Source organism: Acyrthosiphon pisum, chromosome A2 (assembly GCF_005508785.2).
Source record: "Acyrthosiphon pisum isolate AL4f chromosome A2, pea_aphid_22Mar2018_4r6ur, whole genome shotgun sequence".
NCBI lineage: Eukaryota > Metazoa > Arthropoda > Insecta > Hemiptera > Aphididae > Acyrthosiphon > Acyrthosiphon pisum.
The window spans coordinates 2,281,421-2,299,318 of NC_042495.1; the positions used below are offsets into that span (position 1 = coordinate 2,281,421).

General features: G+C 31.7%; 1 protein-coding gene across 1 annotated transcript in view; it reads right to left on the reverse strand.

The window, feature by feature from the left end:
• Positions 1-10,398, reverse strand: part of LOC100575915 (NK1 transcription factor-related protein 2-like) — a 31,108-nt gene extending 20,710 nt beyond the window's left edge. Inside the window, exon 1 of the mRNA XM_003246969.4 lies at positions 9,299-10,398. Coding sequence (XP_003247017.3) covers positions 9,299-10,052 — 754 coding nt within the window. The 5' untranslated portion in view covers positions 10,053-10,398. The remainder of the gene's footprint in view (positions 1-9,298) is intronic.
• Between the last annotated feature and the right edge of the window lie 7,500 nt (positions 10,399-17,898).

Sequence of the window (17,898 nt, forward strand, 5' to 3'; positions counted from 1 at the left end):
AAAACATAACACGATTGCGGTACTTTTACTTTTAATATTTAGAAGAAAAAAACAACAAAAAAATATTTAAGGTGCACAATCGTGTTGTTTTTTTCTCAAATATTAAAAGGTAAAAAGTCCGCAATCGTCTTATGTTTTTTTTCAGGTAAAAGGTAAAAAGTCCGCAATCGTGTTGCACTGTGCGCATATATGGGGAGACAGTGATAGTATATAACACTATAGTATGTTCTTATACATCTGTATTTGTTATCAATAGTCAATACCTACCATTCATTGTTAACTAATCGTTTTACACATAAATATATATTAACAATAATAATTTTAAAAAACGGGGATGAAGTCAGAAGATTACGATATAAATTTATAAACTTCGGGTTGTTTAGGTATATAGGTATATTTCTTTAAACGTTAGAAGTTGCAGGTTGAATGTTTTTATCTCGTGGCCACGACCCCGAACATGCTTATATATTATAGATCGTTCGATGAACAACTTAGTCAAACTATTAATGTGATCGCGACTTCGCGAAGGAATCTCGCCGTATAGGATAGCATAGAAAACGTTTGGACTGCACAATCTGACCAACAATCGAAAAAATGGTCTCTGAAGTCTGAACGTTTAACCGGCAGAGTGCGAGCTTATTATTATTATTGCCATAGTTTATACATTATATTATCGCAGGAGATTCGATAAGAACTCTAAAGGCGTCGCATAAAGTTTTACGGAGCGGAACCCATATCGGAGAAAAGTCGTTTCAATGACCGACGTGTACGTGACAATGGAAAGACAAGGATAGAACATTAATATGCACACTTTATACTCTTTTAAACAGAGCGAATGCGGACGAGATCGTTTAATAGCATATTATTATATCTTCATCTAATGTAATCATCGATAATATTCGCGACGGCACGCATACCTATAATATGTTCAATAATATGAATTAAGTTACTCGGATATGACTGTAGCTGCAGAGTCTTTCGATCGAACATATCGTACAAATACATTTTCGGCGCGAAAGAAATCTAAAACTGTCTATTTTAGTAATTATATAAAACTCGAAATAATTTTTTGGTGAGAGACGTCGAAGACGACTGTTTTCACTAGTATTATTCCTATCCGTCTCCTATGTGCACACGCACACCACATACGCTCACACTTGTGCAGTAGTCTTTACTTGTGTTATTATTACGTGTGAGCGCGTTCAGTGGCATTTATATTATATACACATGTATATAATTGCAGTGTGTACTCAAACGAGACGCGCACACCACACGGACGCATAATTAACTCGGATGTTGACGTAAACGTGTCGCTAGAGATCTTAAACTATGTGTAATTTGCGAGGACAGCGCGAGATTCACTGACAGATTACTGGCCGACAGAAAATTTAAGCGGTCTAAGTGTATAGGCCAATAAAACAGTAACATACGTATTTAAAATAAAGTTTTTTTAGATAAAAAAAAAACATAGAAAATGACTCAACATTAAAAAATAAACAAATCTACATTTATATTATAATATTATACGATATTATAACAGGTCCATTTAAAACAACATTAAATATAGATCATAATAATAATAGGTATAATCATTGTCCATTATAAACTAAATAAAATTAAACTTTTTTTGTATACCGAGTAGTGAAACTGTTGAAACCAGGGGCGGCTCCAGTGGACCTAGGGCCCAGGGTCCCCCAAGCTGTATTTCTAAACAATTTTATACTGTTGAAACAAAATTACAAAAAAAAAATCATCGAAATTGTCTGAAAATTATTACTAGCCCTCCCCCCCTAAACCATGTCTTTGGAGCCGTCTTTGGTTGAAACCTACCAATAATCGATTGGAAATTGAAAATTTGTTTGAATAGGTCCATATAGGAATTGAGAACATCCTAATCCACGTGAAATTAAGTGCAATATTGAATATACAGAAGCTTTTATTTTCTTTCTCGTAGAGTTTATAACCTATCATTTCAATACCGATAATTGGCTATTATTAACTGTAGCTTATTACCTAATGATTACCTACAACCAATAGTATTGTATGATGTATAATAAATTAAAAAGTTATAAAAGATATGTTATACTTCATTTTCACATTAGACATCGTATACCTATACATTTACGATTTATCAAGTATTGTATACTTTGGCAGTAAAAATTACATTTTTTTTATGAATTTCCAATTATAAAAAGTGCCATTTCTTGAACACCATGAAAAAAATTAATACCTACAATGCATTTACCTAAATAATTATTACAGTATAATAAAATTAAGTGTTTTTTGTATACCAAGCAGTGAATCTGTTGAAACTTACCAATTATAATCGATTTTCTGTATTATATATAACAAGATAAAACGCTGAATTAATTATATAGGTTTGAGATAGTGCAGTGCTATTATGGTTAAAACATAATTTATTATATTAATAATATTTACAAACGTATCATACCCTAACCCATGATATTCCATACATCGAATTATTATAATATAGGTATTCAGTTATGTTAATGTATAGTATACCATTTCGAGCAGAAGGTAAATTAATACCGTAATAATATCAAACGCCAGCTAATAATTAATGTAATGCTTTAGGTGAAAATAATATAGTATATTGATTGACGGTAAATATTAAAATGTTTTTAATCATATAATGTGGAAGCATATTATAAGTAAATATATACAGGTGTACTATATAGGTAGGTGTTACACACCAGGAGGAGCTTTTACGAGAATATACCTACCTATATATACGACTAGCAAAAAGAGTAGGTAAATAATGCGTTGTATTCATTGGAAATAACAATATAATATAGTATTTAATATTTAATTTATGACTAATAATAATAATTATTATATTATACAGTTTATTAATAATATACTTATCGCCGTATTTTTTAAAGGATCCAATTATTATAATATGGGTGGACCGGCGATCCGATTAAGGCGTATGCTCTCACGCGTTCTATTCGATATATTTATCGTCAATAATACACATCAGATAATAATATCTATATATTATATGCATGACGACTAAAGCGAGGCAAGAAAATCCGAAATCGGTCGGTAAACGCGAACAATGCGCGTTGTGGGGCTAAATGATGGGATTTTAAATCATCTAAATCCTCCTTCTGACGTGTTTTGTATGTGGAGGGCGCGACGCGTATTTCCGCGACGGGGAGGGCAAAATGTTAACCGGCGTTTAAAATCCGTCGATATAAGATGGTAAGGATTTTAAACCACTGTTATCAAAACAGTGAGGTACTTAAGGGAATTTAAATGGAAAATTAAAAACGCATTACCGCGATAATTGTATTAATTCCATTTACATATACAGTCTCGTAATTTTATATTATATACAACCCGAGAAAGCTCATAATTGGAGTTATTTATTATGAATAAAAGATACGCCGGGAATACGTTTTTTTTTTTTTTTATTTCTTATTTCAATTATTCGTGTTTACATTTTCAATATTTATATACGCCGCAGCTCCAGAACAGGTGCCTTTAAATAATATTTCGCATACTACCTATACATGTATAATATAGCATTAGAGCCATAGAAGCCATTATAATATTTTATATACTGGTTAATTTTTTTTTGAACGGTGGACACGACCACAAAAAATACTATGCCGTAAATTTTTTAACTTTTTAACCACAGATTTGATCCATTATGGTACATTATTTTTATGAAAACGTTAACGTATAAAATAATATTAAATATACATTGTCACAATAATATATTATATAGTTTTGAACACTATAATGCACATTTTAAAATTTTAATTTTGGTATGAGAAAAGTGAAATTGTGCACTATACATTATAATTCAATACAACGAACCATATTTTTTTTTTTTAAATATGGTCGTTACTTATAGTTATTCAAAAATGTTGCACAACAATTTCCCAGATAACCGTCAATGAATAATCACTGGAGCTTAATTAATCACCCTGTATTTATATAGGTTTTAAAAACTTTAAGTACCGCAAAATTGTTTATAGAATTGATTTTATGGACGTGGCGCATAATGAACATACCTATATGTGATTTTGGTGTTTATTTTATAGACTTATAGTACATATATTATTATTATTATTATTATACCTATAAATATAATGCCTATATATATATTTTTAACGGAATCGCATAACCGGTCAGGCGGCTGTCGTAGTCAGATGGGGGAAAAAGCAATTCTGAAAATTACCCTACTTGACCGGAGTGCGGAATACAATCGTTTTTTCGGTTCAACTATTTCAATTAATTTTACGGGCGGATCAGATTAAAAAGTTTTTTTACGCCTGGCACAGATAAAGAAATCGTGGATTTTCCCCCGCACCCTCCGTTTATTTAAATAGATATTAAAGACGATGAGTAATATTTCACTCAGCCAAAAGTATTTAACTTCTGAGTTTTAAATTAAAGAAGTTTTGTATAAGTTTTTCAACCACTTCATTCGACATATGTCAAGTGCTTATAATAGCGTGGTAAAAGAAACCCATAATATCTGAGAAAACTTCAAATTTACGAACATAATATATATATAACTATATATATTGATATTGCTATAATTTAATGTAGCAATACCTCTACCGTGGCTCTACACGTCTGATTATTGTTTCTTTAAAGTTTCATAACTATTAACCTACATAATATATTGCAATATTATATAGTATAAAAAAATTTTGATAAACTAATATTAAATTCAATTCTGTTTCAAATTTCTGGAAAACAGCGTTTGTTGTCAAACTTTAATCTGAAACTACATAAATATAACTTCAAGATTTAACGGCAATATATAGTACCTATATATAAGTACCTAACTATGCGAATACTGAAAATAAAATATTCACGCTATTTATCAAGTTCTATTCACACCATGAAGCGGTTGTTATTAATAATTTGTTTCGCAATTTTCACTACTCGATTGCCGTAATAATATTCGTCTACTGTATTTTTATTATGAGTTTTTGTAATTATTCACGCCATGACATCATCATGGGCATAATAAAATACAATCTCTATTAATATCACCGAGATTGAATTAATTACCACACATGGCATGTATTACGGTTTTACAAATAATTGAAGTAATTATTTACAACTATAATATATATAATATTTAACGTTTCCGGTGCGCAAGCCTTATCCTTAAATACAATATATATTATTGGGGCCTAATTTGTGTATCTATATAGTAAATACGGTATACCTCTAAATCCACACGTACAATTTTATAACTGTGACATATAATATTAGTTTTTTTATTGAAAAAATATTATCAAGTAGAGAAAAAACATAAATTCTACAATTGTATAGGTATCGATATAATTCAAATATTTTATAATTTAAACAGTACTTAAGTTTATTAAAATATAAATAACTGTTTCAATAGTTATCTAATATTATAATATACGGTTTAGATCACTTTAAAAAAAATTAAAAGTTAATTTTCTTATACCAGCTTAATTGGATTAAATGGTCGCTTTTTTTTAAATTTTAAATACACTTTATTGATTTTTGTTGTTATAAAAGCGTATTATATACGTAGGAACTTGTTTAAATGATGACGTTAAAGATTCTTTTTGAAACTTGAATAAAAGATTTGTATTAAAAGCTTTTGAAAAAAAACGATTGTAACAAACAACTGACGTTTTGTTTACGTTTAAACAGGGTTTTTTTTTAACTTTCCACTACATTATTTTCAAGCCAACGGTTTACTGTGATGACAGGTGTATTATGTGCATTTTGTTTAAAAATATTACACACTCAGGTAGATTTATAATATTCAACTGACATTTTTGGAATATATATTATAAAAAAACAAAACTGTTGAAGATATTCAAATTTTTTTTTGCTTTTTACCCGTTTTCTTTACGTATATAGTTTAATATAAAATTTATTTTTAGTGCTTATTTACACACATGACGAAGATTATGACTTCTATAACGTTATATAGGCGTATAAGTCTACGAACAATAGTTGTAAATTATATATAATTATAGGTGTATATTATCAAATAGGAAAAACAAGTATGATATTATTGCATTCGTTAATAAAATAACCAGTTGGTCAATTTGAATAACTATTGTATAACTAACTATTGTTAGTCAATTCAAATTGAAAAACTATAAGTTAAAATTACCAAATGTAGGTAATTGAAATCTATGGTGCGTACTGAACTGCACCTAACTAGGAGAGTGCTAAAGCCCCGGTTCATAGACGTATTTTAATACAAAGCAATAAACTGTATAATATTCCAAATACAATTTTAAAAGAATTTAAAAGCAACCTTAATATTTTGGTAGTATATTTTGGATAATAGGTACCTACATGAATCTAATAAAAAAAATCTAATTTAATATCAAATACTTATAAAAATAAGTACCTATAATATTTTTATCCTAATACAAGCAATCGTGACCATAATATATGTATATTCTATATATCATAGTAACTACGAAAAATAGTGAATAAATAAATATCTTAATATTATCAACAATAACAATACTATGCATATTGTATTATTATATTATACTACCTACTGGTAACAAACAGGCGGATACATAACGTGGATGTAAGGTGTTCTAAACTTGTGTTTAGAAACCGGAAACGAGAGAATCATTTTTTAATAAAAAAAATTGTTGTTATGTATATACTTTATCGATTTATAGAGAAGTAACTGTACAAAAGTTCCGAAAACGTATATGTATTTATTTATGCAGTTTATTATTTTTGCAACAATAATAGTGTACCCTACATTGCATGGTAAATAAAACTCATTTCTGCGATTTATTTGTTTTTAAAATATTTAAAATAAAAAATGTCATCCATTATGTTTTTTGTTGCCGTATAATTATATCAAAATTTTATTAAATGATCATATCCTATTATAAAATTGTATACTAAAATAATTTTAAAACCACAACTTATGTTAATGTGCGTGTAACAGTAATTACTCCGGTTATGACAAAAACCAACTTTCGTCTATCATTGATTAATAATTTAATTAAGCAAGTCATACAATTTATTATAATTAGGTATATATATTTTTTAAAATTTATTTTAAATATTATATTTAGGTACAATCTAAATATATTATTTACAATACCTAAGCATAAATGTAGGTCGGAAGTTTATTTAGAGACGAAAGACTGCAGAGTGCAGGATAGAAATAATTTACTTAGGTATAGGTACCTAGTACCTAGTACCTACCTAGCAATAATAAAACATTTTGACGTGAAAATTGTAATTTAAAATCATAAACTGCAACTTGTTACTTATATAGAACAAAAAATTTAAAGGAAAAATATTATATAAAAATATTATAATATTATAATATAATACCTATATTATAACAAACTATAAAAATACATTGTTCGTTTATAAATAATGTATGGTATACATTTCTATTGTAACAATTTGTTTCTTAAGTTTTTCTATTATTAAAAGAATTAATTAATATATACCCATAATAATTCTAATGCTATTTCCCGCGACTTCGCTAGTATATTTCAATAGTTTTGTTATGATGAGTGATGATGAGTAAAAGAAACAAAGAAACAACTATAATAATAGCCGAACCATAACTAGGTTGGTACCCAATTTGACATGATTTTTGTAAAATTTTAAAAATATCTTTGTTTACTTACATTTTTTGTATACTTTTAAAAATAGTAAAACACTAAAACATTTTATATATTCGCAATAGCCAAAGTTATCACTAAAATCTAAAACTTTGACATCCTATTTATTTTCATCCCCTTTCAATTTTGAAAAACACCAAAATACGTTAATAAATGCGTCGATGGGCGTAAATACCAATAGATAATATAATAGTTATTAACTGGCTCTCCGAATTTCAAATTTATTTCCATGGATAGGTTATTTTTAGGTTGATATTTCTATAATCACATTGGAGTGGTTATTTAGTTTTATACCTTGAAGCATTGATTAAAAAAAAGAGAAGCTTATTATGTACTTTTTTCGGGTCTCAAGCCATCTCTATAACACATTACACATTTAATCAAAATTGGTTCATTCATGAAATCATAATAGACAGACAGAGACACAGAGTTACTTTCGCATTTAATACATATATTATATATAATATAATATTATTTAGTATGGATAATACACAGATATTCCTATAGGCTATAAGTACGAAGTGAAAGGTAATAAATTATTTTCAGTATGACAATATATAGGTATGTATTGGACTCGGAGCACAGGAGCCCAGCTTTTTTAAGGGACCCGTTGAAATGGATTTGTTATTTTTGAAATTTTGAAACTTTGATAGAAATACTATTATTTTATGTTATATTATATTTTATGATATAAATGTATATTATAATATTACATTAAGTAAAAATCGTGTAGGTATATGGGACACTTTCATCACTTGTAATGGGTTGTATTTTATTGGAAAATTTTTATAGGGCCCTCAAAACTATTTAATACGGGGGCCCAAAATCTGATGTAGTGATTCTGTACGTATAATATTGTATATGCCTATATAGTTGGGATATAACTATAATATATAGGTGATCGTGAAATATATGAAATCTGGAATTATATAACCGGACTGTCGAGTGTCGGCATAATACATCTGCAGTGCGAATGATGACGTGGAGGCGAGTGTCATTATTCTCAATCATATTTCCCGCGATGTAGGGTAATTATATAGGTCTGAATATTACCGGGGAAATGTAAGTCACAGTTTTCGTGTCACGTCAAAAACGGTGTGCTAAATGAATATTATAAAAATATATATTAAGTAATAATTAAGACTGGGAACGCCCTAAAACAACCGCAAAAAATGATTTTAACCACTGAAAATTCGAAATAATACACGCTTATATATAATGTACCTACTTACTTTTTTTTATTTAAAACAAGTTTTGAACCAAAAAAATTTTATTAAATGTACAAAAAATGTTTGCTGCAGGATTACTCAATTTCAAGTATTTTACGTGGACTTTTCTTTAAAAAAAAATAATTAATCTCATTTAATTTTTCGATAATTACGTATAGTTCGAAAAAATTACGATTACTAGCAAATTTGATTAGGTAGGTAAAACCTATTGTTAAGACTTTAACAAAGATACTTGTTTGTACCAATCATAAAATTAACCTTATAAAACGAGCATCGCATAGCTAACTTTAAAAAACAACGCAAAATTCATCGAAATCCTATAATCCCATATATATAGTAATAAAAAAATTGTAAAATATAAATTTCGGGCGTGATATAGGTATATACTTCTTTGTAAGTTAATAGTAAAGCAACACTCACCGGCTGCGGAAGGGTCGGTGGCGAAGTCGACCCGCGGCCTCCACCTGGGCAGGACGGCGGCGGGTGCCATCAGTTTTCTGGTGAACTTGTTCGGGTCGAGTATGTTCTCGACGGAAAACGCGAGCCGGCCCTTACTGTTGCCGCTCGTCTCGTAATCGTTGGCCGCGGCCGTGGTGTCCATCGGGACGACGGCGGCCACGCTCCCTGCCTGCGGGCGCAGGCTGCCGGCGCCGCGGTCGCAGTGCAGCATCAGTCCGTGGCCGGCGCCGACCCGGCCGCCGTGCAACCGGTTGTTGGTCAGGTCCACCGGGTCCTCGTCCACGTTTAGCTCGTCCACGTTCAGCTCGTCCACGTTCAGCTCGTCCACGTTCAGCTCGTCGTCCTCGTCGGACGTCAGCCGGTCGTCCGCGGGGGCCACGGTCACCACTGTGGTGCACGTTGGGCCGGCTTGCACGGCGGCGGCCTTCGCCGTACCGGTGCAGACGAACTGCGGCGAGACGGACTGTAGCTGCGGTTCAGTGCAGCCGGCCGACGGTTGCAACGTCAGCGCGTCTGGTTCGCCGCCGCAGCTGTCGGGCGCCGCGGCCTGCACGGCGGCTGGTTTCGAAAATGGACTTGCTGAATGGTGACGTATGCCGTTCAGCCTCATCTCGTCTGCGTAACCGTTGTTGTTGTTATTGTTATTGTTGTTGGAGTTGTTGTTGTTATTGTTGTTGTTTTGGAGCAGACGTTGCATCATCATCATGGTCATCATTGCGTTCCCGCGGTTCGCTTATCACTGCTGTCGCAAGCCGCCGAAACGCATCACTGCGTGCACTGCAGTAACGTGCTTATTATTTTTTTTTAATATACCTACTATTATTGTTATTGTTATTATCGTGCGTATATTATTGCAGGTGTCGTCTCGAAAAATCGTCCAGAAAAAAAAACCCCGAAATGCCGACGATATTATACAGTACAGTAACGAAACGAACTCACTTAAACGACTATCGCGACGACTACGGCGGCGGCGATGACGACGACGACCACGACGACGTTCGTGTACGGTACGGATCAACACGTGAGTAGCAATAATTACGTCGCGCGCGCACAGTCGTTCCGTCGGCGGCTTTGGCGGCTGTTCCTTTTTGGTAGGGGTGAGTGTGGCCAGCGTGGCGGTGTCGACGGCGGCGGCGGCACCGTGTTGGGCGTGCACCGGTCCGATTGGCGGGCGGCCGATTTGTGGGCGCGGCCGTTCGTCTGCGATTTCCCCCCCCCCTCCACACCCCGTCAACGTTTTTCCGTTTTCGTTTCCACTCGACGTTCGGCGCCGCGCCTAACACTATTACGCCGCGGCCGGGCGTTGATCAACAATCGCGTCGCGTCCACTCCTCCCCCGCAACGCAAAAACCACCCCCGCCAGCCATCACACCCCCGTCGCGTCATCCCCCACCTCACCCGTACGACCGTCTCGCCGACCACACTTTACTCTTCCGAGACGGGCGTATCTGCCGCCGTTGTCCGCTCGTTTAACCGCGCGCGAACACAACCCTCAAGCCCGCCGCCGCTCCGGAAATTTGTGCACCGGATATAGATAATTATTGAGCCCACCTTAATTTCGCACGTTTACTTAAACCCGGTACCATATTATTATTACTACTATAATAATAATAATAATAATAATAATAATATTATAATCATCAGCCAGGTTTTAACCATACCTATATAGATACATATAACCTAACCGCAAACGCCGTTCAATAAATCACTCGCGTTCCTGCTAAATATACGATAGCGACGGTTTTATAATATTTACCTATACCACCTATACGATTACAATGTTTTATATTATGACATTATATATAATAATATTATATTAATTACCTATATATCACACAAAAGTTTTCTACGTGGATATATTATGTCTATATATAGGTAATAACTAATAAGGTATACCTGCAGAGTGCAGACAGCTTAGTTCACCTACCAATATAATATTATACGTGGCACATAGGTACTTCAGGCATAATATCATAACTTAGAGATGGGAAAATATATCGTTCAATATTAACTGATCTTCACTTACAAAACACTGCGTATTAGTATTGTTCTCCAAGAGTATACCAACATTTAAAAAAAAACTGCCTAATATTATATCGTATTAAATAATTTGCTTAAAACCGCTTAAACTGTATTTTTAACATAGAAATAAATATACATTATTAACTATAGGTAATATGTGAAGCTTCAGTTTTTTTCAGGACATTTTTTCTTAATTATCTGGACTGCTTTATAATTTAATTGCCGACCCCTGCGCAGAATACGATCAAAATATCATAAAACAACTAAAAATCAATGAAAATTAATTTTTCCTTACATTTTAATTTAACTCCGCTGCAGCTTGTATAAAATTCACAGTTCACATAATATATATTATATACTATAACATACATTTTTCAATATGAGTTATTGATACATTTTTTTTATACTAAATATTATGTAACAGTCATGTAATCCATGCATATCCATGCATGCAAAATTATTAGAAGTTAAAACATTATGATATAAATAATAACATTATAGATATATATACTTTTAAAAACATCACTCTAAACACTTTTATTTTTTTAAATAAGTATATGTACATTATATTATACAAAATTGAACATAATAATATAATATATAAGCAATAATACTCATTATTTATTGTACACTTACCTAAGTAGGTAAGTGGTAGGTACCTACCTAGGTACGTGAAAATGCAAAACTACCAAACAAGGTACCATGAGATTTAAGATAATAAATTATATTATATTATCCCACTGTGCAATGAATTACTGTAGAAATGTTTCAGGGATGTTTTATTGAAACAGATTTAACATATCACAATGAGAGTTGCATACGTGTATGAAAAACATTGCTGCAACACTTAATCCCTTGTTTTTGCTGACATTCAGAAAACAGTGTAAGCACATCTTTTGAAACACAGATATGCATTATTTTACTGCAATGCCAATCCAATGTGTTCAAGTAATGTTATGATAATATATAACATGATGATCAAACACGATGAAACGTTTTATATAATTTTATCTATATGAAAATCATCATATTAATATTATATAGTGTTAGAAATAAAATCGAAATGTATATGGCGAATTGGCTGCTCCGGTTAGGCTCATGTTAAATATATGAGAACTATACATAATACGCATAATTCCACGTATATTACGTTCAGTAGTGTTTATACAAGTTAGATTTTTTACAATATTACAATTTTTTAGAGTGATTATGTATTATATATTATTAAACTGATAATTTTTAATTGTAATATTTTATATTATAATCATAACTTGCATACAAATTTAAATATAGTAAAAAATGCTAACGTACAAACAACGCAAATAATATTCCTAACTTTAAATTTAATAATAGGTCAATAGTATCAATACTCAATATACGCTTTAATATTAAACCTAACAGCATAATATTAATTAATCCAACTGAATGTTCTGAACGCAAATTTTCTATGTTTCACGATGATGGTTCGGAGAGAGGAAACAAATAGTGCGTTGCAGACGTTCTCTTTATCAATCTTAGGTACATATACCTATACTACATTTTTAATGACAAATATGAATAATTAGGTAACAGATAATGTGCACGCAATAGGTTTAGTTGACAGTAGTTGTTGTTACAGTTGATTAGGTTTTAGCGATATATTGACGAAAAAATTGACGGTGTGATTTGTTACAAACATTAAGCTAATCAAGGTTATCAACATCAACCTAAATTAATTTTAGTGTACGAATATATTATATGAAAATCACAGTACCATAATATCCTATAATATAAAGTTATGATTGACATATACCTAATACAAGAAGAAAATAATCTTGCTGATTTAATATACATTCAAAACTATTGTAAATTATAGAATATAGATAGGTATTAGTGTATCACTGTTCACTACAGATCAAATCAGATTTTAAATTTTGAAATATACTTTTATCTAGAGAGGTATATACAGGTACTGCGCTTGTGGTTTATATAATTTAGTTATATAACTAAATTATTAGTAACTAACAATTTGTAACTTCTGATTGAATTGTCTATTACATTTGATCAACTGTCAATAATAATATTTTACTATACAAATAACAGATATTAAAATAATTATTTAATTACTCACCTATTAACTATAACATTTTTCTTTTTTTTTTAAATGACGTGAGTCAATTATACGTAAAATTGTGATTTACTTAAGTTGATACCTACAGGTACTCATCCTGTGGAAAAACACAAATTTTATCCTTAATAGAAAAATCGCTTATACGTGCATTATTTACTACACATACCTATATTACTATATATCGAAACATGGATCTAATAGGCAAAACGAAAACACAAAATTGTCACCTAGCATGGAATTCGTGAAATCTCGCATATTTGTTGTATCCAACCATTCATATGAGTCCAACAAAAGTTTAACACGGTTCTCATGAGCGGAAAATCAACAAACCTACTGAGAGACGTTCAAACGTAGGTACCTACACCTATATATAATGTACTAAGCTGTATAAAGCTAACTATATAGGTAAGCTTTGATCAACAAATATAGGTTGTTTCAATAAAAAAGTACTTATAATGTCGTGTTGATGTCGTTTACTTTAACTTTTAATGTTAAAGTAAACGACATTAACGCGTAAGAATAAATCGTTGCCAATATAATATTATATGCTTGTGAAAATATACAATAAGTATAACTATTTTTAACCCAAATCGAATATTTTTAGGTGAACAATTATATGTTTGAAGACGTGTTTAAAGTATTGAGTACCCACATAGTAAAAAAGCAAAACCATTCAAGTCAGTGATAAGATCCAAAAATATTCATTTCAAAACTTGAACGTCCTATAGGTAGATAGCAATTTGAACAGACATTTGGGAGACGTTTTTGGTAAAATATTGTTAAATTCTTGAGTGTTTGATACGGATAAAATTAATAGGTACACGGAGCCCTGAATAGGTACCTATATATTATTACTATATTATTAAGGTTAATTTCATTTTGGCTTTTAAAATATATGTCAATTAGACTGAATTGTTCAGTTTAGAAAACATATTGTCTCTTCTTATGAGTTCCTATTCAATTTTCAAAAGTTGGCCATCATGTTGAATGAACCTAAACTAAATGAAAAATTAAACAAAACTCCGCTACATCATCCACGAGTGCAAGTTGAGTCCGTTCAGAATTAAGTTGGATGAAAATAAGAGGTGCTATTATTCTATTGGTTTTGACTTATACATCATCAAAAATCAAAATACGTAATCGTATCTTAATCGTATGTGTTTGCAGCAACGATATAGAGTACTTGCACTATTGTATAAAATGTATATATAGGAAGAAAATGTATAATCATCTTTTCATTTACGGTAAATGATTTTCTCATATACACAATATAATATTCTAAAATCATATTATGAATAATCACCGATATAATCACGCGTATATATTTTATATTATATAATATACACTATCTATATTATAATAGAGGGACAATAACATTATTTTTCGAGCTGGATATCAAACGCACCGTCGACTGCAGTAAAACGTAATATACAATTCTATCCCTCGAAATGATACGGTAACGTTATTTACAAACACAAACAAACACACACACACACACACACACACACACACACACACACACACACACACACACACACACCCTTATCCCGAAAAACTAACCGAATCGGACTGCAATATGTCTTCGCGTGCGTCCGAATTTAAACGGCGAAAAAATACAGCGGCAGATGGTTAATTCCGTATATTATAATTAAAACGATTTCCAAGGCTATCGCGGTGTATGATTGTTATATATATATAATATAATATCAACTCGAATAAAACATTTGATTCCGTATCATTAACGCTGTTCCTGTACACAGATGATTATGATTTTGTGATTTTTTTTCAGCTCGTTCAACCCGACTATATATATATACGATCCTTTCTATATCGTATATAATATACGCATATATATATACATATAATACCACGACCCTCCGCAGCACGCTACGCACGAATCATATAACATACAGTTGTATATATATACACGCATATGAGCATATATTTATTTATATATTATATATATACATCTATACGCGAAGAGCGAAATAGAGGGAAATTAGATTTATTTTTAAGTCAACACAAGGGACCTGTATTGTTTGATAATGGTTCGCTAGGGGATACTCTTTTATAACCGCAGTAAAACACCCCAAAGTGTTGACATAATGCGCATGTGCTGGCCGGCGGTGGCGGATAGTGGCGGGAGCGTACGATGTATGTGCGTATATAGACGACGTCGGTCGCGGTGCGGTGTAGGGGTGAGTGCAGTTTTGCAGCGAGCCGTCGGGGTGGCGGTGCAAGGGTGCACCAGTACGCATGATAGACTGCTTTTTAAAGTCATATAATGCGGATGCGAATGTTGTCGAACAAGTGTTCGGATAAATCCCGCGGGATATAATATATAATATAATAAGGACGGTGTGCGGGGGGTGTGGAGTGGAGTGATAGGGACCTCGCGATAATGTCGGAAAGAGAAAAAAACAAAGCGGTGTATAGATGACGACGACAACGATAATGACGACGAGAGAGCAGGACCACTGCAGCTCGGAGAGTATTAATATGGACCGTGAAATTAACGTTCGTCCGCGGGGTCGCCGGTGGTGGTGACTATTACGATTATAATATATATATATATATATATATAGGCGAATCGACACTTACGCACAGCAGAACAACGATGAGCTGCAGATATGATATAATATAATATATTATATGGTATCATAATATAACGCATTATAAAAACGTCGATATATAACGACGATATACGACGTATGGGAAAAGGAAATGACACCGTTTCGAGTAAGATTGGTGCGCGTATAATATTATATTCAATTGCTACAATACAATACGATGGATAATATCGTAATATATCAGAAATAATACGCTTCACTCTTGTGGATGGGCCTAAATCGTCGTTGTACTCGAAAATAAGTGCGCACTGCGCATAATATACCTAAACAATACGAATAGGAGAGTGTGGGTACGACGAATAGATGACAATTATAATTGTATTAAATCGCAGTACCTATATCTATATGTAGGTAATGCGCGGATCGAGAACTTTTGAACGGATTGACGGTAAAATGTTCTGTAATAAAATTATAGGTATCTACCCAATTATTAAATACAATTTACATTTAGATGCACCATATAAAATATGTCTTGGTTATTTTTAAACGCATATTATTACAACGCATTGAACATAACTCTATAAGATTTAAGTAATTAATCAGCATTATTCGCTGATTATATTCATATATATATATATATGATGTTTATTATTCAATGGCATGCATCGATGCATATAATATAATATCATTATACTTCCGGTTTCGGATAACCGCTTTATCATAATATCAGAACGTGAAGCGTATATAGCTGACATCTTAAGGAAAGTATGAACTGTCTTTTGAATGCGGTCACATAAGCGTAAAAATATATTCTATGTAGGTTCCATTTTCAAATGTATATAATGTATAGGTATGTATGTACCTACAACAAAACGTTACTGAAATATTATTATGCTATGGTGAGCATTTAGATATTTATTTAATGGGTAAAATAGTATAAAATACTTTGTCCGTTTATCTTGTTTCTCAGGATTTCGTCTAAGATGAAATATAAGTGAAAATATACCTTCTATCCGGATATTATATACGCACATGGAAAAGGTCGGCATTTTGTCTATTTATTTTTATTTATTTACTTATTAAGTACCTATTATAATTAACGCCAATCGACTCTAAACAATATTCGTAACTTTAATACAGTCTTAAGACTAACAATGTATTAGTCGTGTAAAAAAATAAAATGTAGATATGAATTAAATCATTGACAAACCGTAGGTACGATGAATTGAGTCCAATCATACTGTCGTCCATTAATAGTAATTTTTTCCAAATTGTGATTCAGTGTACCATTTGCTTAGTCCAATATTGACTTTCGTTCAATCAATATTGTCCAAATATAAGACCATTTGTTACATATTATATACCTACTACCGTTAAATAATATATGAAATCCGTATTATATTTTGTAATTTAACGAACTGCTAAATATTTACATTAAAATTAAATTAATAATGTACCTATAAATGTATAGGTACCTAGAATAACTGGTTATATATTCTAAATAATCCCCGATTGAGAATATTTTAAGTACCTACCTATATGCACATAATTAACTAGAAACACAAGGGTAAATACTAAATACTATTAAATATACAATTATTATTTTGATATTAAAAAGTATTGATCAGAAATATTAATAATATATTTTATACTTGGTATATTCTTACTTTTAGGTTAGGTTCGGGTACCTTACATTTAAAAAAAAAAGGAAATTTGAACAAAATTAAAGATGCATAAATGTTTTTTTAAATTTCAATATTTGAATATCTTTTTTTTCGTGTAGTATCGATACTGAGGTGGAAACCATTATAGAGTATTACGCTTCTACCTCAGTTGCATACTTGTATCGTTTATTGAAC